This window comes from Astyanax mexicanus, chromosome 25 (assembly GCF_023375975.1).
Source record: "Astyanax mexicanus isolate ESR-SI-001 chromosome 25, AstMex3_surface, whole genome shotgun sequence".
Classification (NCBI taxonomy): Eukaryota; Metazoa; Chordata; class Actinopteri; order Characiformes; family Acestrorhamphidae; genus Astyanax; species Astyanax mexicanus.
Window position 1 is genome coordinate 20,994,156 of NC_064432.1, and position 23,349 is coordinate 21,017,504.

Genomic DNA, 23,349 nt, shown 5'->3' on the forward strand with positions numbered 1-23,349 from the left:
TACAAACTGATAGCCAGACTTTTCATGGTTCCATCAATTACAGCAAGTTGTCTATTCCCTGAAGTAGCAAAGCAGCCCTAGAGCATCGCACTACCACCACCATGTTTTACCTTTAGTTTGTTTTGTTTTTTTGTTTGTGTCAACTAGCTGGGTCAAGCTGGCAATAGACATGATCTAACCTGATATAAACTGGCAATCTGCAATAGCAGAGTTGTACTCTGTAGTTAGACTTAATAAAAAAATTACTTTTCTTTTACTTTAATTTTATATGTAAAAATGATAGTGTTAATTTTTTATGCAAACTATTGCCTTGCTTACAGTATGGCAGTATATTGAATGGTAACCTCTGTATGAACGTTTTGGCAGTACCCAGCGCTAGTGATTAGTGTGTGTGTGTTGTGATGTGAGTGATGTAGAGTAAGTGTTGCTGTAATAACAGACTGTGACCCTGCAGCGTTTTTAAAGCTGTGATTTGAATACGTCTGAAAGACAGGAGAGCTGTTAACCTACTCAGACTGCGGATTTTCCTCTCCACGCTGACATTTAGCTTTTATTGATGTTCTGCTCCGTTTCATAAAGCCGCTACGAGGGCCGATACGCTTCCCGTCAAGCGTTCTTCACCCTCGCCGCAAAAAATGTCACTCGTTTCAGTGCGGTGCTCGGTGCTCCGCAGCTCCAGAGCTCTAATTAAGAAAGCTTGGCGCTCAAATGAAGCCAAATTAGCTGTCAGCAAAGTCACATTTAAATGAGTGATGCGACGGCCCAGCCGGTAAACATTTAACTGATATAAATTGCCCTTTAAGTGCTTAGAGTTTAATGCCGGGCCCCCGTCTTAATGCGACGCACAGCAGCAATGACAATCAGAGCCCCTCTCAAACTCATTTGGGTGCGTTTAGGGCTTTTGTGCTCAGAGAGATTCACGCAAATTAACACAATGGCTGTGTTTTTATGAGCGCTCATAAACGCAGGCCTCTTCTGCTCACTAATAAAGACAGAAACAGCTTGTACGTGAACACCAGCACAACAGGGGAATAATCACGGCCAGCCTGAAGTGCAACCTTCAAACAAAGACACACACAAACACATTAACAAAAAGCCTTTTTACTTATCATTTACATTAGTTATGGGGTCATTTCGTAGTGAGAGTGAAATGGTAGTTTCATTTTCTGTATATACTGAAGCTAAAAAAAAAAAAGAAGAAAATAATAAAAACTGCTAAAATTCATCCTGATGGGCCTCACTTTGGGTTACTGATATTATTTAAGAATGTCAGAAAATGTACCAAATTAATTATTGATCTAATCCTAGCAGCAAAGTACTGTAAAGTACTTATGAAAGTGGTTTATTAGCATTTATTATGGATACAGCTCTGGAAAAAATTGAGATCACTTCAGTTTCTGAATCAGTTTCTCTGATTTTTCTATTTATAGGTTAATGTTTAAGTAAAATTATCATTGTTGTTTTATTCTATAAATTACGGAAATTTCTCACAAATTCCAGACCTTTCAGACCTTAAATAAAGTAATCAGTATTTGGTAAAATACCCTGGTTTTCACAATTTTCAAGCGTCTTGGCATGTTCTCCTCCACCAGTCTTACACACTGCTTTTGGATAACTTTATATCACTCCTGGTGCAAAAAAACAACTCAAGCAGTTCAGCTTGGTTTGATGGCTTGTGATCATCCATCTTCCTCTTGATTATATTCCAGAGGTTTTCATTTAGCTAAAATCAAAGAAGCTCATCATTTTTAAGTGTTTTTTTTTTTTCAGAGCTGTAAATATTTTTTGTGTGCTTTTCTTTGTAGCATTACATTTTATAAATTGTATATATTGCGTTATGAATGGATATTTGAATCTAAATGAATGTTAGATCTGTAATATGTATTCTCTCTCTCTCTCTTTCTCTCTGTGTGTTTAGGCTCTGGAGAGTGAGTTTGTATCGTGTCAGCTGCATCAGTGGATTGATCTGATATTTGGATATAAGCAGCAGGGTCCTGAGGCAGTGAGGTCACTCAACGTCTTCTACTATCTCACCTACGAGGGAGCGGTCAACCTCAGCACCATCACTGATCCCATGCTCAGAGAGGTCACTACACACACACACACACACGCACACACACATTTTCTTTGGCCATTTTATCAGAAACCCATATTAATACTACTTTGTGCTTCCACACACTGGCCACTTTAGTAGAAACCCCTACACCCCGACATCTTCAGTGGCTGTTCTCTAGTGATACGGGGACACTATCTGAAAGTGTGTGTGTAAGAGAGGGAACTCTCAGTGTGTCTCAGTTTCATTTTTTGTGGCAGTGGTAGGACAGGAAGTAATCATCGTCTGAGAAAACAGTGCTCCGTCTCTGCACTGACCCTAATCTGCCACGAGACATTCCACACACCCCACAGCCTACACACACACACACACACACACAAAGCAGATCAGACAGTATGCAGTCCTCATTCAGTCACTCTAATAGAGGTTATGCACACAAGTAGCCCATAGTGACAGAGAAAATGAGCTGCTGTGAATGTATGTGGTGAATATTGAGTTCTCTCATTGTTTACTTTGGGGGTCTTAGTTGTAACAGTGTGTTACGCTAACCCCCCGGTGTGGAGGCCGTACTTTAGTCCGCTCTAGATTCTGTTCTCTCTCACATACACTGCATACCTGCATTCAAAATCCCCATCCTACTCTCTCTGCAGAAGCACTGTGACCTTTCCTCAGCAGTGTGTGTGTGTGTGTGTGTGTGTGTGTGTGTGTGTGTGTGTAACCCCCATATACTGAACCAAACCCCATTATGCTAAATAAGAGAGTTTCTCCACCACACTGTTCACTCAGATTGGCTTGTCAAGGGTCGGAGTAAATCAGGTGACTTCAGGAGCATGACTGTGTGTGAGTGTGTGAGTGTGTGAGTGTGTGAGTGTGTGAGTGTGTGAGTGTGTGAGTGTGTGTGTGTGTGTGAAGGGATAGGGGTCGTCTCCATCATTTAAATGTGTAGAATAAAATGGGACCTCATCAGTGCTGGGCCACTGCCCCTAAAGACATTACACTCTCTTCTCCTCTCTTCATTTCTCCTCTATTCTCTTGTCTTCCCATCTCCTCTCCTCTCTTTCTGCTGTGATCTTCTTATTTTCTCATGTCATCCCTTCTTTTCTCACCTCATCTACTTTTATTTTATGTCATTCTGTCTTAGTTTGCCTCTTTTCCTGTTTTCTGTATTTTCACCTTTTTCCCACTTCTTCTCTTCTCATGTCTTCCCATCCATTCCTTTTTTCCCTTATTTTTTCTTTTCTTTTCTTCTCTCCTGTCCTCCTTTCTCTCCTACCCCCTTCTGTGCCCTTCTCTCTTCGTTTGACTCTTTCCCTGTTTTCTCTCTTCTTTTCCCTGTGTATTCTCTCTCTCATCTGTTCTACTTTTTCCCTTTTTTCTTTTCATCTCTCTTTTCTTTCATCTCCTCTTCTTCTCACCTCCTCCTGTAACTATCTCTCCTCTCTTGTCGTCTAATTTCTTCTTTATTTTCTTCTTGTCTCTCCAACTCCTCTTCTTGTGTCTTCTGAGCTTCTATTTTTTTCATCTCTTTTTCTTTTCTCTTCTCCTGTCCTCTTCTCATCATCTCCTTTTATTTTCTCTTCTCCTCTCTTCCTCTTCTCTCCCAGTATCTCATGTCTCTTTAGGAGTGATTATGTGTGATGTGACTCATTTATACATATATAACACTAGAGCTCATGAATAAACTCTTAAATTAAATACCTGCGCTGTGATGGCTACTGTTGCTGCTGATGTAAGATTTTGTGTGTGTGCACGCGCGAGTGTGTGTGTGTGTGTGTAAAGATGTTTCCAGATGTGTGTGTGTGATGTGAGTGTGTTCTGTGTTGTATCAGAGTCTGTAATGAGATCACTGTAGGATTTCTACAGAAGACAGAGGATTTAAGTGCTCAGACTGCATTAACCCACAGAGCACTCTGAGCAAAAAAAAAAAAACTTACTTCCTGCTGCTTTAATACTGCTGGAGCCAGAGTCTCTCCCAATACCAGAGAGATTTTTAACATACCTACAGACAGACAGAGAGACAGGGAGATTTTCTGTCCTCTCTTTTAAGTGCCAAGTGAGATTCATGAACACACACACACATATATATATATATGTATATGTATATATATATATATATATATATATATATATATATATATATATATATATATATATATATATATATACATACACACACACCTATACCTTATATGTGTGTTGTGCTGGTACGAGTTGATCAGACAGTGCAGCAGTGTTTTATAAACACTCTATTAAACACTCCTGTCCAGCTCTATTTTGTCCTGTTGGCTAAATAAAAAAAAATAAAAAAACTGCAACAGTGCTTCTGTGACGGATCCACTCCATGCCAGCACAACACACACTAACACCACAGCACAGAACCAGCCATTGTTCCTGATGAGTCTTCTATGACACTCTTTTGTCACATTCATTATTTAATACACAAAGTTTATAATGAGTTTAGCTCAAGCAGGGATTTACCCTCTCTCTCTGTGTTTCTCTCCCTCAGGCAGTAGAGTCTCAAATCAGAAGTTTTGGTCAGACTCCATGCCAGCTGCTGATTGAGCCCCACTCACCACGAAGCTCTGCCATGCAGGTGGTAAGTTAATAAATTTGATAACTGTTCATATTTCTGCTTTCATACTACTGTGCACCTTCACACTCCTGTAAGCAAAACTCCACCTCTTCAACAAATAAATACTGAAAAAGACTGAGGATCAATCCCATTTCTCTTTTGTACACCTACCCCTTGTTATTAAGGTTAAGGGGTGAAATCCTTTTGGTAAGAATTGGAAAAAAATGTCATGCACCCAATACAGATATATCTATAGCTATAGCAGTGAAACAATACAGTTCAGTAGCCTAGCTGCTGGTTTACTAGTTAACTTAAGGGCATTGTATGTCTTTTTTGTTATTTTATTTTTCCATTCCACCTTAAATGCTGCATCCTCATTTTTTCCTCACCTATCCTCTTCTCTCATCTTCTCTTTTTGCTTTTCTATCTTCCCTTTTTTTTCCTCTTCTCTCCCAGTATTTCATTTCTCTTTATTATATTATTATATATGATGTGACTTATTTATACATATATAAGACTAGAGCTCATAAATAAACCATTTAAGGTGGAGCTAGAAAGTTAGCTAGCTAGCTAACTACTGAGATAAACCTACAAGCGATTTTTTATGCTTGTTATAAAGAAAATTGGCAGTAAAAAAACAGTAAAACTGCACATTAAACTATGATAATATAGTGGTTACCGTACTTTTTTTAAAAGAAAAATGTTTCTTTGATTGAGTTTCTTTGGTCGCTTGCGATGCCATCTTGCAAGTGATTCTCATAGCCCTCTTTTTGGAGTGTGCTCTAAAAAAAAAATCTGTTTGAAGTGCCATATACCCCTAACTTATCCCCCTTTCTCTCAAACACCCTACCCCAAAACTGTATGTTATGAGCAGTGTGTCTCTTTTGTGGGATTATTTAAGGATGATCCTGATCAAATATATTCTTATTGTTATTATTGTTTCTGCACCTATTATCAATTAGACACTCCTTCCTATCTACTTCACCATGTAGATGTAAAATCAGAGACAGAAGCTCTGGATCACTTGCTGCACAGTTTTTGTTGGGCATCCTCTTGTCAGTCATCACTGCCTACAAAACACTGGTTGCGGACTGCTCTCAGTCCCGCAGTGACACTGAGATGTTTAAAAACACCAGCAGCACTGCTGTGTCTTAACCACTCACACCAGCACAGCACACTTTGTAATTACGACTTACAAAGTGCAAAACAGGAGGGTGTGACAGTGTTATTCTGTAAACAGAGCATCCCCCTCATTTCTCTGACACACTCTTCTGCCTCCAGTTTCTCTTCAGTCTCTCTCTGTGTGTGTAATGACACCAACACTGTGCTTAGGAAGCTGAGGCTGTGGGTTTGTTTGTGTCGTTTCCAGCAACTAGACCAATTAGCTCCCTGTCTCCTGCTGGTGGGTGAGATGTGTGTATGTGTGCGACAGTTTTAACAGGACACGCTGAGTAAAATGGTGCATTGTTGGATGGAGATGCTTGAGTGACTGTAACTGTGGTCCAGACAAAACACACACTATGCAACAATCTTGCAAAGTAAATAAAATGTATAGAAGATAAAACTACATTAACTTGTATTGGCCTCCCAAATCAGCCTTACAATGAAAAAAAGATCTGATCTGTTCCATGTGAGAGAGAGAGAGCTCCTACTAACTACAGTGCTGTTTGTTTGGATGCTGTTGGGTATCTAAAAGCTTCTGAGCTCCTAAACACACACACACACACACACACACACATCCTCCCAAACACACATTACTGACCTTAACTGCAGCGAGCAAGTTTAGCTGACCGTCTCTGACCCCAGCATGGTCCTCAAGCCTCTACAAACACACCACTGTCTCCTGAGGAAGTCTACTTGATGGTTGGGTGACTTCGCTGCTGTGCAATCAAACAGCGCTGTGTGTGTGTGTGAGTTTCTTTTTAGATTTAAGCTGATCCTGCTTTACTTGTTAGAAGATACAGACGCAAAAGAGGACTGGGATGTTTAAAAAAACGCTTTGAATGCATTCATTACATTCATTGCATTATTTATGTTTAGAAAGATTTGTGACTGTAAAACATTCAAGAAGAGTGTAGATGTTACCATGAGCATTTTTCCAAGGATGCATTAAGCTTTATTTATTTTATTCCACCTTAAATTTAGTTTTAGTTACTGTGCATTCGTGTACAGGCATTTTTTTTTTATATTCCTTGTTTGTTTGCTTGTCTCTGCCTGCAGACTCCACTGATGTTCACGGATCAGATGCAGCAGGATGTAATCATGGTGCTGAAGTTCCCCTCTAACTCTCCAGTGGTTCACGTAGCCGCTAACACTCAGCCTGGCCTCAATAGCCCTGCCATCATCACAGTCACTGCCAACCGCCTCTTCGCTGTCAACAAGTGGCACGGCCTGACCGGTGAGCAAAAAAAAAAAAAAGAAAAGAAATTTCTAATAAGTGTAATGATTAGAATTGTCTATGTTAATTTGGGGGTTGTAACTGTGTTAAACTAACCCGGTGTGGAGGCTGTACATTAATTTAGATAGTCTAGCTATCTAAATTACATACAGCATCTTGTTCTTCAAACCCTGGTTTTGAGTGGTGCTGCATGCTCTATACCATGCATGAGTAGCTCATATTACCGTCAAAAAAGGAGATAGAAAGTAAAGTGGAGAGAACCGGAGGATGCGGGCGTAGTGACTGGGTGTAATAATCATAAAGGTGCTGTGTGTTTTGAGGGTTCTCCAGGTCGGTGATGTGTAAAGACACACAATTTCTTTGGTCTCATCCTTAGCATGACCTCAGTGTACACCTTTAAAAATCACCACTTTACCATTTCCTTAGTATTAAAATGGTCAACGTTCTGTTGCCTGAACTGCCCCTGGTTTATCTGGAAATGTGAGGGGAGATAATCACTCTCTCCCGAGACATTAACATCTCCAACTCCACTGGATCAGATGTGACACTTCCTTTCAACACCATCCACTTCCTGTCCACTCCCATTCATCACACCTGCTCTGGTTCTGTATGTTTTATTTGTTGAACATCGGTGTGAGATTAGGAGGAGCACAGGGCGGCCGCACAGGGACACTGAGAAAGTTTACTTTTTTCCTTTGGCTATTTACTTAAGGAGCCATTACACTTCATGATTTTAAATTTTATTGTTTGTGTGAATCATTTTTATAATTGTTTTAATTAAATTATCTCTGTTCTGCTTTAAAAAACAAATCCAAGCTGAATAGGTGGGGCTACTAAACTGCTGTAGCCTAAATGGGTGGGCCACTAAACTGCTGTAGGCTGAATGTTTAGGGTTAAACTCCTATAGGATGTATGGGTGGGGCTAAACTGCTGTTGCTTTAGCAGAAGAGGTTCAAGTCGTATAATTTAAATGCTTCTATGCATTAATTCTCCTTCTCTATTGTTTTACATCCAGGTCACCAATCCGCTTCAACCCCAGAGCAACAGTACCAGCTGCCGGTGGAGATTGACCCTCTGATAGGTAAGTGATATTGGCTGAGGTGAAGCTACAGATTCTCTAAATGTTTGAACGGGTAAGGCAGGTCCAGCCTCTCAGTAGTAGCTATAGAAGAACACATTACTGGAGGAGGCCTGGTTGGAGTGTGGGCCATACTGGGGAGGAGATTAAAGCTGTTTGTCATCCATTCAGCCTCCACTCAGCATTTACATGCAAATTGGAAAGCAATGAGCTGTAGCTTTGCCTGTATATCACCACACTCACACACACCCACACTCACACAGCCTCACACACTCACACCTGTCTCCAGTGTCAGGGTAAATGAGTATGGATGGTGTAATGATGTCTGATTGAGGGCGTGTGATTGAGGATGTCAACACAATATGGCCTTTCATCTCAGCACTGAGAGAGGAGCGAGGGAAGCACATGGTTGAGAGAGAGAATTGTAGTGAGGGACAGACAAGTGAAGAGACAGGAACCTGTCGTGACTCCTGCGTGGCACTTCTTTAATATTTAATCTGAAATTGCTCAAAGGACATTCAGTATTAACTGTGTTTCAAAGTGTAGGCTGCATCCTAGGTGGGCTTGGTTTATGTAGGATTCTTCATATAAAGCTGACATTCAGAGTGATTTGAAGGACGCAACTGATGTATCCTTTGCAACCTTGGGTTGCACACAGTTCTCTGCCCACATTCACTGTAAAGAGTAAAAAGAAAAAACAGAACCATGTAAATTGGGCAAAAATGACTCTGGAGCACTGTATGTTTCTAAAAGTTTTTAAATTACTTTTTAAATTAAAAGAGAAAAATAAAACAGTAAGAGAAAGAGTAACAAAAAGACGGAAAGAGAAAAGAGAAAGGTAGAGAATAAGAGAAAAGTGTAAGTGAAACAGACAGTAAGACAGAAGTAAGAGAGAGACAGCGAGTAAAAGACACAAATGAGAGAGAGAGAAAGAATAAAATAGAGATGCGAGAGACCAGCAGAGAGAGAGTGAGTATGAGACAGAGTTCATTTTAAAATGTATTAAAAGAAAAAGCACACAAGGGTCACATCTCATATCATGTGACGTTTGCACGTGACTTATCTACGAAGCCTACTGAGATGTAGACTACATAAGACAGGGCTACCGAGGAACTTTGGAACACAGCCCTGGTGACTATGTTAAACTTCTCTCTCTCTCTCTGTCTGTCCTTCTCTGCCTTCTTTCTGTTCCTTTCTTTCTTTTCTCTCTCTGTCTCTAGCGAGTAATGTAGGCTCTCATCGTAGGCAGATCACTGATCTCCTGGACCAGAGTATCCAGGTCAGTTCACAGTGTTTCATCATAACCTCCGACAACCGCTTCCTCCTGCTCGCCGGCTTCTGGGACAAGAGCTTCCGCGTCTACTCCACCGACACAGGTAAGAGACACAGATGAGACATGAGAGCAAGAGAGGGGAAAGACAGAGAAAAATACAAAGATAAGTAACAGACAGAGAGATAAGAGACAAAATCAGATACAGAAAAGAGACAGAAAGATAGGTTGAATTAAACAACATTCAGATATTTAAATGCTATTTAAATATCATGTTCCGCTGTTTCTTTTGTTTTTAGAGATGGCAGAAATAATCGTTGACTAATCGACTAATCGAAAAAATTAATCGTCAGATTAGTCGACTACCAAAATAATCATTAGTTTCAGCCGTAGAGACAGAGAACAAGAGAATGAGACAAAAAAGAGCAATGGAGAGAATATAGACTGAGAGCAAGATTGAAAAGAGGGAGAAAGAGCAAAAGAGTTCAAAGAGAAACTGAAAGAGAAGGCGGTGAGAAAATATTGAGACAGATTAAATATTGAAACAGCTGGTGCAATTTTACACATACACACACACACACACACACACACACACACACTTACTTAAAGGCTGATCCAGGGGTTATCTTATCTTTTGGTCTTGATTGGGAAACATTTCCTGCCGTGTGTGTGTGTGTGTGTGTGTGTGTATATATGTGTGCGTGTGTGTTCGCTCACAAGCATGCGCGTGGGTAAGCGAGTGATTAGTCCGTGGTGAAATAAACTCTACATGATAATTCACACACTGACTCTGGCTCAGATACACACATTTGGACATCAACTGACATCAATTACCTACATACACACACACACACACACGCACAGTTGCAGACGTGCTTGTGCGAGTGTAAGCAGCCCCTCAAACCCAAATATTTAGAGTGTAGTGCAAATCAGGGAGCATTTAAACACATCTGGAGAGTGTAAACTGTAGTCAGTGTGTGGGTGGGAGGTTGAGTTGGTGGGGGGGCATCATATTTTAATATTTTATTGTTTCATTATAGAAATATGCAGGTGATCATGAATAATAGATTCTTATATTGTAGATAAAAATGATTGCATACAATTTTTATGTACTGTGTTTGTCACATATCCTATGTATTATGAATTACTCCAAATTACTGATTGTTTTATTATTAATTATTCAGTATTAGTTTTGCATTTTGCAGTTATTTAGTATCTTCTGTAAATTATTACCATTAAATTAGTATATACTGTGGATAATTTACCCTTCAACGTTACTTCAATCAACTTTTATGTTAAACAAGAAGCAAACATAACCTCCTTGTGTTTCAGTTTTGCAAAACAGTTATTTGATTAATCAAATGAATCAAATAGAAAAAACAGCACTAGTATTATATTTAAGCCGTGTTATTCCTGCAGGTAAACTAGTGCAGATCGTGTTCGGTCACCGTGATGTGGTGACGTGTTTGGCGAGGAGTGAGTCGTATATCGGTGGAGACTGCTACGTCCTGTCAGGCTCCAGAGACGCCACCCTGCTGCTGTGGTATTGGAGCGGAAAACACTGCAGCATTGGAGACTCCAGCAATGGTGAGATTCACTGTTGAAAGAGATAAAGTACATGTAGATGTTTATACATAAACTTGCAATTAGAACTGCGGTGGTTAAATGTAGTGGATGGAGCATCAGTAATTATAGTAGGTGGTGCATGAATAACTGTAGTGTGTGGATCATTAATAAGTAACTGTAAGGGGTTGTGCATGCGTAACAGTAATGTCATTAGCATGGATACCTACAGCAGGCGGAGCATGTATGATTATAGTGGGTGGAGCATGGGCAGCCATAGTGAGTGCAATATGATGCAATTACAGAAATTATAGGTATATATTTAAGTAAAATGAACATTGTTGTTTTATTCTATAAACTACAGACAACATTTCACCCAAATTTCAAAAAAGAATATTAGAATTTAGACCATTTATTTACAGAAAATGAGAAATGGCTGAAATAACTAAAAAGATGCAGAACTTTCAGACCTCAAATAATGCAAAGAAAACAAGTTCATATTCATAAAGTTTTAAGATTTCAGAAATCAATATTTGGTGGATTAACCCTGGTTTTTAATCTTGGCATGTTCTCCTCCACCAGTCTTACACACTGCTTTTAGATAACTTTATGCCACTTCTGGTACAAAATTTCTAGAAAAATTTAAGCAGTTCAGCTTGGTTTGGTGGCTTGTGATCATCTTCCTCTTGATTATATTTCAGAGGTTTTCAATTTGGTAAAATTAAAGAAAGTGGTCTCTTATTTTTTCAGAGCCGTATAATTGTACTGGAGGAAGCATGGGAAACTATAGCTACAGTGTTTGGTGCTCGGATAACTGTAGAGGGTGGTGCATGGATAGCTACAGTGGGTGGTGCATAGAGAACTACAGCAGGTGGAGCATGTATAATTGTAGTGGGTGGTGTATGGACAGTTATAGTAAGTGGAAGATGGTGCAGTTATAATATTGTAATGGGGAAAGCTTGTATAACTGCAGTGTGTGGATCATTAGTAAGTAACTATAGTGGGTGGAGCATGTATTGCCACTCACACAACTTTGAACAACCACCAACCTGGCAACCCAAACTATAGATTACAGAGAACTTTATTTAGGCGTTTTATATATAAATAAGTACTCAAATAAAAAAGCAGGAAATATGTGTAGATCCTGCCAGACTTAGGTCAGGTAACAGACTGTGTGTGTCTGTGTGTGGGTGTGGGTGTGTAGGTGTGTGTGTGTGGGTGAGAGAGAGAAAGAGAAATTGGAAACCTTTTGTCTCACACGCACAAACCGATAATAGTGAAAAATGCCCAGCCTAACCACACACACACACACACACTAATGCTAACATATGGCTACAGCACTGATCAAAGTCTGCTTCTCTAACTCTCCAACACACACACACACACAGCACTAATTTGGCAAACAGAGCTGCTGTGCACATTACTGCGTGTTGTTTTACAGACGGAGTGGGATTTATGGATAATTGTGATTTAGTTAATGAAACTCCCATTTTTTTCTTGTACACATCACACACACACACACACACACACACACTCTCTCTCTCTCTCTCTCTCTCTCTCTAACATTGCTGGAATGTTACTGTTAAAATCAACCGCTCGATGGATACATACTCCTATCTGCAAACATCTTCCTAGATGAATAGATAAGTATAGAGGCAGATGAGCAGATGGATGGATAGATTGAATACATAATTAGACAGCTATCTGGGTTAGAAATGAAACAGATTAGATTAGGTTTGGTTTGGAGATGCTGGACTATAGAGCAGGTTTGATTTAGTGTAAATTTCTTACTAATTTTTCAAAATATCCCTGTGAATCTGAATCATCTGTATCAGTTTGCTTCTACCAGTAACTATAATAAACGTCTGGCTTTAGATCATATTCCTTAGAGAAAAATACCCAAGTGTCCAGTAGTAGGATTCTGCAGAATCTACTACCATCTACAGGGTGATAAAGGAACTGCAGTTTAACATTTCTGACTCAGAATTTAGGTCCAGTTTTTAGTCATTATTTTGAGACTCTGTGCAAAAATGAATTACCCAACCGATTCATGCCATCCCACAATTCCATAGTTCTATATACTGTGTGTATGTACTGTACACCTCTGGAAAAAAAAATAAGAGACCACTTAAAAATGTTGAGTGTCTTTGATTTTACCAAATTAAAAAACCTCTTGAACATAATCAAGAGGAAGATGCATGATCACATGCCATCAATCCAAACTGAACTGCTTGAATTTTTGCACCAGGAGTAAAGGCATAAAGTTATCCAAAAGCAGTGTGTAAGACTGGTGGAGGAGAACATGCCAAGGTGCATGAAAACTGTGATTAAAACCAGGGTTATTCCACCAAATATTTATTTCTGATTTCTTAAACCTTTATGAATATGAACTTGTTTTATTTGCATTATTTGAGGTCTGAAAGCTCTGTAACTCTGAAACAACTAACCGAAGTGCTCACCTCTGGCTACATTTATTTTATAGCAGTGGTGGTCATAATATTCTGATATGCTTGTGTATTATTTTATTAGTCAGTGTAATTCGTAAATAAATAATGGATTTTCTTCATATAATCAAGGCATCTCAGTAAGAGTTAAAAATCATTAAATGACAAATTTAAATACAAATACTAGCTGATCAAAATTCACTCTTTGTTTTCTTAAATCTGTAACAGATCAAGGTAATATATATCATGTATATACATAAATATGGATAATATCATAATCAGATGTTTTTTTAACACAGAACAAATGCTGCACTATATCAGTTTTATTGATCTGCTCAGGGTTCAGGCCTCTAATCCACTTCACTGTAGAGCATAACTCAAACCTGAGGGGCTTTACTACCCAATGAAAACTGTACATTTATTGTTCAGGTGTTGTGTATGTGTGTGTGTGAGTGATGCTTCAAGCCAAAAATCAAAATTGTATGACACACTGTTCTCTATAAAACTGGATAAAAGAACATAGCATAGCTAAAAACAGTATAAATCATATTTTTAAAGGTAATAGTGATACAGGGTCATACAGTGCCAGAAACAACACAAAAACAAGTTTATTAGAGATTACTGAACACCTGGTCTGAGGTGATGTAAAGTGAGCGACAATTAACAACGTTTTGATTCAATTAAGCAGTAATAGTAATAGCGGCCTTGTGTATAGATCAGCACAGCAGTGCCAATATTACACGTTGTCGCAGGAACCTCGACTGTATTATTTCAATTATACCACAGTTCCATTATCGCTGTTTATTTTGTGTTTAAAATGTTGAGAAAATATGATCTGTTTGGTTATAAAAACTTAAGTTAAAATAGGTCCATTCCTGCTCTTTTTGTAGCTGTGCTGTTTGGCTTGTAACCAGTGCATCGCTGCTAGGTTATCTGTATGTGGAGTAATACATGGAGAGCTTCGGTTACAGTGCATTACCGGCCGATAACAGCACTCATAGAACACCTCTCAGCCAATCAGATTGCAGGGTCCGAACTAACTGTGGTATAATCAATCAACCGACCTTAATTTAAACGTAGTCAAGGGTGACCCTAATTTACAATGTGTAGAGAAGGAATTGTCAAAGAAAAGACACAGCAATTTAATAAGGTATATAAGGCGTTAAAAAAATATGAAACAAAAAAAATAAAAATAAATGATAAAGGAAAAGAAAAAAAGCCTGAAAAAACTAAATTAAAAATCAAGTAAGACCAAAAACAAAGATAGCTACCTATAAATAAATACATCTGTACGATCATTTACTTTTTATGCTTTAAATGCTTATGATAGACGAGTTAGCCATTATGCTAGCTGCTGAATTATCCTCTCAGCTGGAACAGAGCTGAGCACACAGATTTTCCCACACCCACCAACTCCTGTGAGGACATACACACTTGCTTATATAATCTAATAGTTTATAATACCTAATAATTACATAATGTTTATTTATAATTGGTTGGAAAAGGATGGGTAATTCCATAGTTTCCAGTTTAGTAGTTGTTACATGATCATCAGTTTCACAAGGACATCAAACTTCAGGATTAGCCATCTGTCTCCATCTAGTGTTTAACAGAAGTTAATGCTTTTACAGTACCACAGTTTTTAATATTGGGACGTGTGTGTGTCTTTTACAGAATTTGTGACTCCTCGAGCAATTCTGACTGGCCATGATTGTGAAGTGACATGTGCGAGTGTGTGTGCGGAGCTGGGATTGGTTATCAGCGGCTCCAAAGGTAAGAGACACCTCTCTTATTAATTAAGTATTTTTAAAACATTTTGGACTAACTATACTCTGTATATTTTGTCAGAAAAAAAAGAATGCAATAAAACATAGCACAATTACAGTAGTATTCTTCACAGATAAACAGCTTTAAATGCACTTTTCTCAAATGGTTTTGTACAGTATTGTGTGTGTTTGTATATTAATGAACACTATGAATATAAATAGGGGTCTGTGATGTGGCCCTAATATAATATCACAATATTTGCAGTGAATATTTTGCGATAACAATTTGCAGCTCTTGAAAAAAAATAAGAGACCACTTAAAATGATGAGTTTCTTTGATTTTACCAAATTAAAAACCTCTGGAATATAATCAAGAGGAAGATGGATGATCAAAAGCCATCAAACCAAACTGAACTGCTTGATTTTTTGCACCAGGAGTGGCATAAAGTTATTAAAAAGCAATGTGTAAGACTGGTGGAGGAGAACATGATGCCAAGATGCATGAAAGCTGTGATTAAAAACCAGGTTATTCCACCAAATATTAATTTCTGATCTCTTAAAACTTTATGAATATGAACTTTTCTTTGCATTATTTTAAGTCTGAAAGTTCTGCATCATTTTGATATTTTAACCATTTCTTATTTTCTGTGAATAAATGCTCTAAATGACAATATTTTTATTGGGAATTTGGGAGAAATGTTGTCCATAGTTTATAGAATTAAACAACAATGTTAATTTTACTCAAACTTAAAGCTATAAATAGCAAAATCTGATAAACTGATTCAAAAACTGAAAAAAGTGGTCACTTATTTTTTTCCAGAGCTGTACATGCTAATAGGACAAAACATTTCTCAGAATGGAAATTGAGTAATTGTGTGTGTGTCTTTCTGTGATCAGAGGGTCCGTGTCTGATCCACTCGATGAACGGGGAGCTGCTGCGGACTCTGGAGGGTCCTGAGGGGTGTGTGCGGCCCCGGCTTCTGCAGGCCTCCACTGAGGGGCACTGTGTCATTTACTATGACCAGGGACACTTCTGCACCTACAGCATCAACGGCAAACTACTGCAGCACAAAGAGCTGGAGGACAAAATCAGGGTAAATATACACTCTACTTTTTTTAAGGTGGCTTCTATTTAAGTGTTGACATTTCCTATCAAAATCAGTCAGTGATGAAGTTTGTTCTAGCACATTAGAACGTTGTGTTAAATCCCACTCATCCATGATGTCTAGATTTGTCAAGTATTTTGGTAAGGATTTTATTGTCATGTCATCTCAGCTCAAGTACAAATGAACTATGGTGCTACATAGAACTAATAGTACAATATAGACAAAAAAGTGCAAATGTGCAACAGCTTGTGCAGCATAGATCTGTAACACTACCATAAGTATAATACATACAGCAGGTCATGAGACAGTTTAACAGAGAGGACAGCCCAGTACTGGCACGGTACAATGGCACAATCTAAATGTGTGTGGTGAAAATAAGGAGCAGTGATGTGTAACATATAGGTCATACATAGCAGATCACAGCAGTTACTGATGTAGAGAATATACAGTTCTTAGTGAAATATAGACTAGCTGATGGGTATAAAGACAGTTACAGTCTCTGTGTGTTGTGTGTGAGGAGTGGTGGAGAGTTTCAGTTTAGTCCTTGTGTGATTGTGTTGGGTGTGTTGAGAAGTCTGACTGCCTGGAGGAAGAAGCTGTTGCAGAGTCTGGTAGTGGAGGCTCAGATGCTCCTGTATCAGACTGAAGAGTCCATGTGAGGGGTGGGTGGGGTCTTCCACAATGCTGGTGGCTTTGCGGATGCAGCGTATAGTGTAGCTGTCAGTGATTGAGAGGAGAGAGATCCTGTATCTTCTTCATTAGTGGTACTTTATTAGGATAGTTTGCTATCTTGTTCATAATATCCTTCTTCTCCTTCTTCTTCTCCTTCTTCTTCTTCTTCCTAGATTTTTGTAAGCTAAAAAAGAAATGACCATTTTTTTAAGGTTTGGTTTTATTATATAATATGTATCCTTTCATTTGGATTTTTTTCTTCAGTGGATTAAATGGATATATTGTCATATACAAAGTACCAGCATTAATGTTTATAATATGTCTGTGAACTCTGAAAGCAACCACCTAACAAATCCCTAGCAACCCCTTAGGAATACCATCTAGCAAACAATATCCAGCAGCAATATCACAGCAACCTCCTGAGATACCATATTATAAACTAACTAGCACTCAGTAGTGGTGCGTTTTTGAATTGTTTGGGATTGCTCTCGTTTAGTTTTAATGCTTAACAACTGGTTCTCTGTTCTTTATTTCACTCTGAATCTCTGTGCAGCATCACCACAGCTGACTGGAGCACCATTAAAAGCATTCTCTCTTTCTCTCCCTCTCTGTCTCTCCACCTCTCCTTCTTTTTCTCTCTCTTTCTCCCTCTCTCTGGTCTGAAAGAAGTGGCCTTTGATCTGCAGTGTTACAGCATGTCAAAGACGGAGAGACTTTCAGTCTGCCCTGAGGGAGAAACTGGCTGTGTGTGTGTGAGTGTGTGTGTGTGTGTGTGTGAGAAAGAAAGAGAGAGAGGGGCCACATTAGTCACCAGTGGGCAGCTCTCCCAAAATCCCAGCAGCTCCTTCTCTTTTCCTGCAGGCCTGGGAAAATACACACACTCACACACCTGCTTCCCATTTCCAAAAGACCGCAGTCTGGTGGGATCTTGTTGCCCTGTGCTGTTCCCGGCCTGATTAGCTTCCTCTCCGCGTGTCCGACTGTCATTTATTTTCACTCAGGATAGAAAAAGCTCGCTCACCTGTTAACCAGCTACCCACCAAAGCTCATATTTCAAACAGATTAAAACATCAGTGTTTTCATTAATATAGCAACAGTGGGGCTGCAAACATATATATGACATGATGCTAATACTAATAATACAGCATATAACACTACCAATCTACTCTATATTACTCTGTAGTAGTAACAATACATTTACATTTACAACTCTGGAACAAAATAAGAGACAGCTTAAAAATGATGATTAAAAACCTCTGGAATATCAAGAGGAAGATGGATGATCACAAGCCATCAAACCAAAACCAAAACTGCTTGAATTTTTGCACCTGGAGTGGCATAAAGTTATCCAAAAGCAGCATGAAAACTGTGATTAAAAAAACAGGGTTATTCCACTAAATATTGATTTCTGAACTCTTAAAACTTTATAAGTGTTTTCTTTGCACATGTACTTCTGTGGAATAACGCCAGTGACTCAGTCTACTGCTGCCCACAGTTGAACCAGTTTAGGTTTGTACACTCCTTTAATGTGGTAGGTTACATGTGGCCCAGAGTTCAAATGCCATGAACCTTTAATGCAGCTGCTGCAACTAGGCCAGTTTTGGCCCACAGTACACTTCTCTGTGCCATAATTGACCTGTAACTCTGTGCACGCCGCAGGCAACGAAAGCAGCACAGCGGCCAGAAGTTATCACTTGTTAATATGAGTCAGAGAAAGAACTAAAATTAAGTTCTCCAAAACTTTAAGCAGGTGAATAGTGATGTGCAGCAGCGAAAGCCAATCCCACTGAAGATTAGTTCCTTTTACTAAACAAAGTTAGCTAACAGAATTTTTTAACCCAATACAGCTCACAAACAGTCAGCAAAACAATCTCTCTCATACCCAAAGTTCAACTATACTTTTAAAATTCAGTTCAGTATTTTAATCTGTATTTACATAGAACCATTTCCCTAAAATATAAGCGAGGGAGTGCTGCTTATTTGTTAAAACACTAGCAGATTCTAAGGAAGCTAACGTGTACAGTGGCTTGCAAAAGTATTCATACCCTTTGAACTTTTTCACATTTTGTCACCTTACAGCCACAAACTTTTGTGGTTTTGTATTTTATTGGAAAATGTATTTTATTGAGATTTTAAGAGATGAACAATCACACATGTGTTTAGTGAAAAATAAACTACTGTAACTACTGTAGCAACGATTTTGGCCAAAATTTATTAGAAAAATCTTTGACAGCAACAGGAGTTTTGCTGTATAAAGCTAGCATACTGCTATCTGAGATGCTAGGTCTGAAAATGTAATTAAAGGTGCCCTGCTGTTCTGCTGCTCACTAGGGTGTTTTTTTACCCAGGCTGCTACACTAACCGTTTTTTACTGATGTGATGTGATGTTTCACTGGCATTAAGACTGTATTTCTTGTGCTTTCTGCTGTATATCTATCCGTGTGTGAGTGTGTGTGAGTGTGTGTGAGTGTGTGTGAGTGTGTGTGAGTGTGTGTGAGTGTGTGTGAGTGTGTGTGTGAGTGTGTGTGAGTGTGTGTGAGTGTGTGTGAGTGTGTGTGTGTGTGTGTGTGTGTGTGTGTCTCTGACAGTAATGTTTTTAGCAGATTTTATTCCTTCTTCATCCTCTGACACAATTAATTGCATTAATGTCTCTATAAATACAGTTATTACCCTCTCTAGAGAGAGTCTGACCTAAAACAGAGTTAAGAACAGAGTGAGAGAGATGAAAACGATCCTGTGTTCTGTCTGCTGTTGTCAGGAGCAACAGTGCTGTTTAACATTACAGACTGACTGTACGTCTGATATCCCACTTCTGGTAACAATGTTGTATCACACTGCTGTTCATGATGGAGAAGAGTGATATACACACACAGCAGAACCCCAACAGAACCTACAGTGTGAGCAGAATACCGGCAGAAACTGAAATGATCTGCTGAAGAGCATAATTGTAGCAAAAGCCCATCATATCACAAGTTAAAAAGCACAATTCCTAGCAGAATTCTGTTGTATCCCAAGCAAAAAGCAGAAATGTGTGTGCTGAATGTCATCATATCCCTTGTTAAAATCAGGAATCTTAGTTGAATTATGCTGTATCACAAGTAAAAAGCAAGATCTTAGCAGAAGTCCATCATATCGCAAGTAAAAGCAGAAATACTAGCAGAATTCCATCATATTCCTAGTAAAAATTCAGAAATCCTGTCAGAATTACTTCAGAATTACTTATCCCAAGTAAAAAGCAAATATCCTATCAAAATTCCATTATATTCCTAGTAAAAAAGCAGACATCCCATCAGAATTCCATCATATCCCAAGTAAAAAGCTGAAATCATATCTCTAGTAAAACCCTGCAATCCGAACGTCACAGAATCCTATCTGCATGCTTAAATCATCACACACTCACAGCACTAATGCATTGGTGTCTTATGTTTATTATTACTCTGTGAGGAATAGTGTGGATTAGAGATCCTGGGATTTGCAGATATGTGAACAGGCTATAGGAAGCGGCGTTTGTTAAATCGGGGCCTGTAGAGGAGCAGGAGTTGGTGTGCAGCTGTTTAGTGCTGGATAACACAGATTGGAGCAGATAGAGGAAGAGGAGGAGGATGAATTTGTCTGAGTTTGGCCTCCTCCTGCCTTCACATATCTGAGTGAAATTACGATCTGCTGCTGCGCTTTCCTCAGTGTAATCCAACACTCAATTACACACACATCAGACACACACACAACATCTGAGGCAGCACACACACTCATACTCATGAGGTAATGTGAAACAGTTGAGCTGGTGATCTGCTAATGCGGTATGTGAGCACTAACACTTGATGTTGAGATAACAGATATCAGTCCAATATAGTCACCTCTGAGCAGCAAAAGAGTCAAGTCAACTAGTTTTATTTTCAATACTGCATGTACAGGACATGTAGAGAAATTGCGTTACTCTCCTTCCCAAAAATTACAGCAGATACAGAAAATAAGATATATAATAAAAAAGAATGGGAGACACTATATTACAATACAACAAGGACACAAATAGACATATGTGAGACAGAAGACAATAATGCAATAGTGATGGGGAAAGAGCAAGCATGGTTTGTAGGTAATGCCAATGATGCTCCAGCAGTGTTAGCTGGGGTAAGTAGCAGGCTACAGTCCGATAATATTCACCTCTTAATAGGAAAAAAGCGGTTAGCGTGTAATGCTAATGATGCTACAGCAGTGCTGGCCAGGGTTAGAAGCAGGCTACTGGCTGGTAGAATATATACCAAATAATGTGCACTGACAATGTTTAGTACATGATATATTATTACTGATATAGTGTTAGTGTGTGGTGCACAATTAGAATGCAGCCTTCCTCAAAGGTTACAACATGGATTCCCTTCTACTAGCAACCTGTGATGTCTACTAATTCGAGCACCAGTCGTTCCCCTGTGTATAGAGTAATGTGAGTGTGTTGTGTAGAGTGTGTGCTGCACTGTATCTATAGTGAATACTGCAGTAGACTCCTGCAGTAGTGTATATCTGTGTCCCCGGACACTTTTAAAACTGGAGCACAGCCCATAAGAGCAGAGGAAGAGAGCAGAAGAGTGAATAAATCTGCTGCTCTGTCTGCCCGGCGCTGCGGGACGCTGGCGCTGCACAACAGAACAGTCTGTAGATCAGCTTTGATTCTGATTGGCTGAGGCAGCTTAGGCCCTTCTGACCAAACACACACTCTGTCGGTTCACAGGGGCTTTGGGAAACCCATCTAAAGACAGGCCAGGAACGTGACCCAAAGCCAAAAAGCACTTACTGATCTCTGGCTGTGTTAAAAAATATAGGGAAAATAGTGTACTGTAATGTAATGTGCTATATAGCTTAAAATGAATACAGTGAAAACAAGCATATTTTGGACAGAAATTGCCTAAAATATTGTACCACATAGTGCATAAGGTGTAGTTTTGGACACAAAACACTACAAAATGCAACACAGTAAAAGGTGCCGTTTCTTGTACCATATAATAAGTATATTGTATTTTTATATTTAGCCCAAAAATATACTGACTTTGTAGTTCATCTGGAGTCAGCCCATAATACTATATCATAATATTTCACATACTATATCACAGCCCAAAAAGCTGCACTACATAGGGAATGAGTTTTAGTTTCAGATATAGCCCATACATACTATACTTTGTATGTAGTGGATATGTTGTTAATATTGGACACTGCCCAAAAATACTTATTTATATAGTAAACAAGATGTAGATGTAGACACAACCCAGACAACTGCACTACCTAGGGAATAAGGTGCAGTTCTGAACACATCCCCAAAAAAATACTGCACTACATTTTGATTTATGTGTCGTTTTGAGCAGAGCTAATATTATTGCACTACTAGGTGTAGAAGATACTGCCATATTTAGTGAATAAGGTGTAGATTTGGACACAGCCCAGAAAACTGCACTATATAGGGAATGAGTTGTAGTTTCAGATATAGCCCAAAAATACTACACTCTGTATGTTGTGGATATGTTGGTAATATTGGACACAGCCCACAAATACTTCTTTATACTGCTCTACATAGTGAATAAGGTGTAGATTAGGACACAGCCCACTGTGCTGTATGGTGAATACAGACAATTTTAGGCACAAGACATAATATAATCAGTGAGGTGTAGTTTTAGATGTAAAACTGTGTCTGGTACTTTTTTTTTTATATAATTTAAAAAAAATATATATATAGTGCACTGAGTAGTTGATGTAGTGATTGGGGTGTAGTATTGGTTGCAGCCCACATGTGTTCCATATGTGTTAAAAGCGGCCTATCTGTTAATTGAGACTGTAAAACTTCACTGATTGGTGAATAGGTTATATTTTCTCACCATGTAGGGAGCAGCATTTAGAGTGCTGGCTGTGCAGTAAATAGGCTGTAGTTTTGGATACAGCCCAAATTAGCATGACACACCCTAAAATAATGCACTCTGTAGTGAATTAGGCCTGATTTTGAACACAGGCGTAACGGTGGACACCACGGCCTGTATGATGTGCTGCATCAGAGAGATTTATCATGGGCAGTATGAAAGGTAACGTCTGGAGTTGATTTGAGATGTAGCAAGTTGTGTGTCCAGCACATGTGCAGCACACATTTCTGACTGTATCACTGCAGCAGATGGATTCTAAGGCATATTATTTGCTGTAGGGTCTGAAGTTCAGGCCTGGCTTTATTGTACAGGGTTTCTTCAACAAAACTGCACTTCACAGGACATAGTCAACTCTCAGTACGCTCACAAGACACTGAGACACAAAACAGCACAGTGTTCAGTGAAGGAGATTCAGAAATCCACATTCTGCTGAAAGATGAGGTCAAAGATCAGGATAATAATGAAACATGACTGAGTTTTAGGATCTTGACTGAAATATCTGCTATATTTAGAAGCAGATTAGATGCAGA

General features: G+C 39.0%; 1 protein-coding gene across 4 annotated transcripts in view; it reads left to right on the forward strand.

Moving 5' to 3' along the window:
- lrba (LPS responsive beige-like anchor protein) overlaps positions 1-23,349 on the forward strand; it is a 273,015-nt gene that overhangs the window by 238,930 nt on the left and 10,736 nt on the right. For all 4 annotated transcript variants that reach the window (XM_049472639.1, XM_049472641.1, XM_049472642.1 and 1 more), the window contains 8 exons: positions 1,919-2,086; positions 4,560-4,649; positions 6,846-7,023; positions 8,039-8,104; positions 9,322-9,477; positions 10,791-10,958; positions 15,053-15,151; positions 16,042-16,238. In XM_049472639.1, the coding sequence (XP_049328596.1) occupies positions 1,919-2,086; positions 4,560-4,649; positions 6,846-7,023; positions 8,039-8,104; positions 9,322-9,477; positions 10,791-10,958; positions 15,053-15,151; positions 16,042-16,238 (1,122 nt within the window). The remainder of the gene's footprint in view (positions 1-1,918; positions 2,087-4,559; positions 4,650-6,845; positions 7,024-8,038; positions 8,105-9,321; positions 9,478-10,790; positions 10,959-15,052; positions 15,152-16,041; positions 16,239-23,349) is intronic.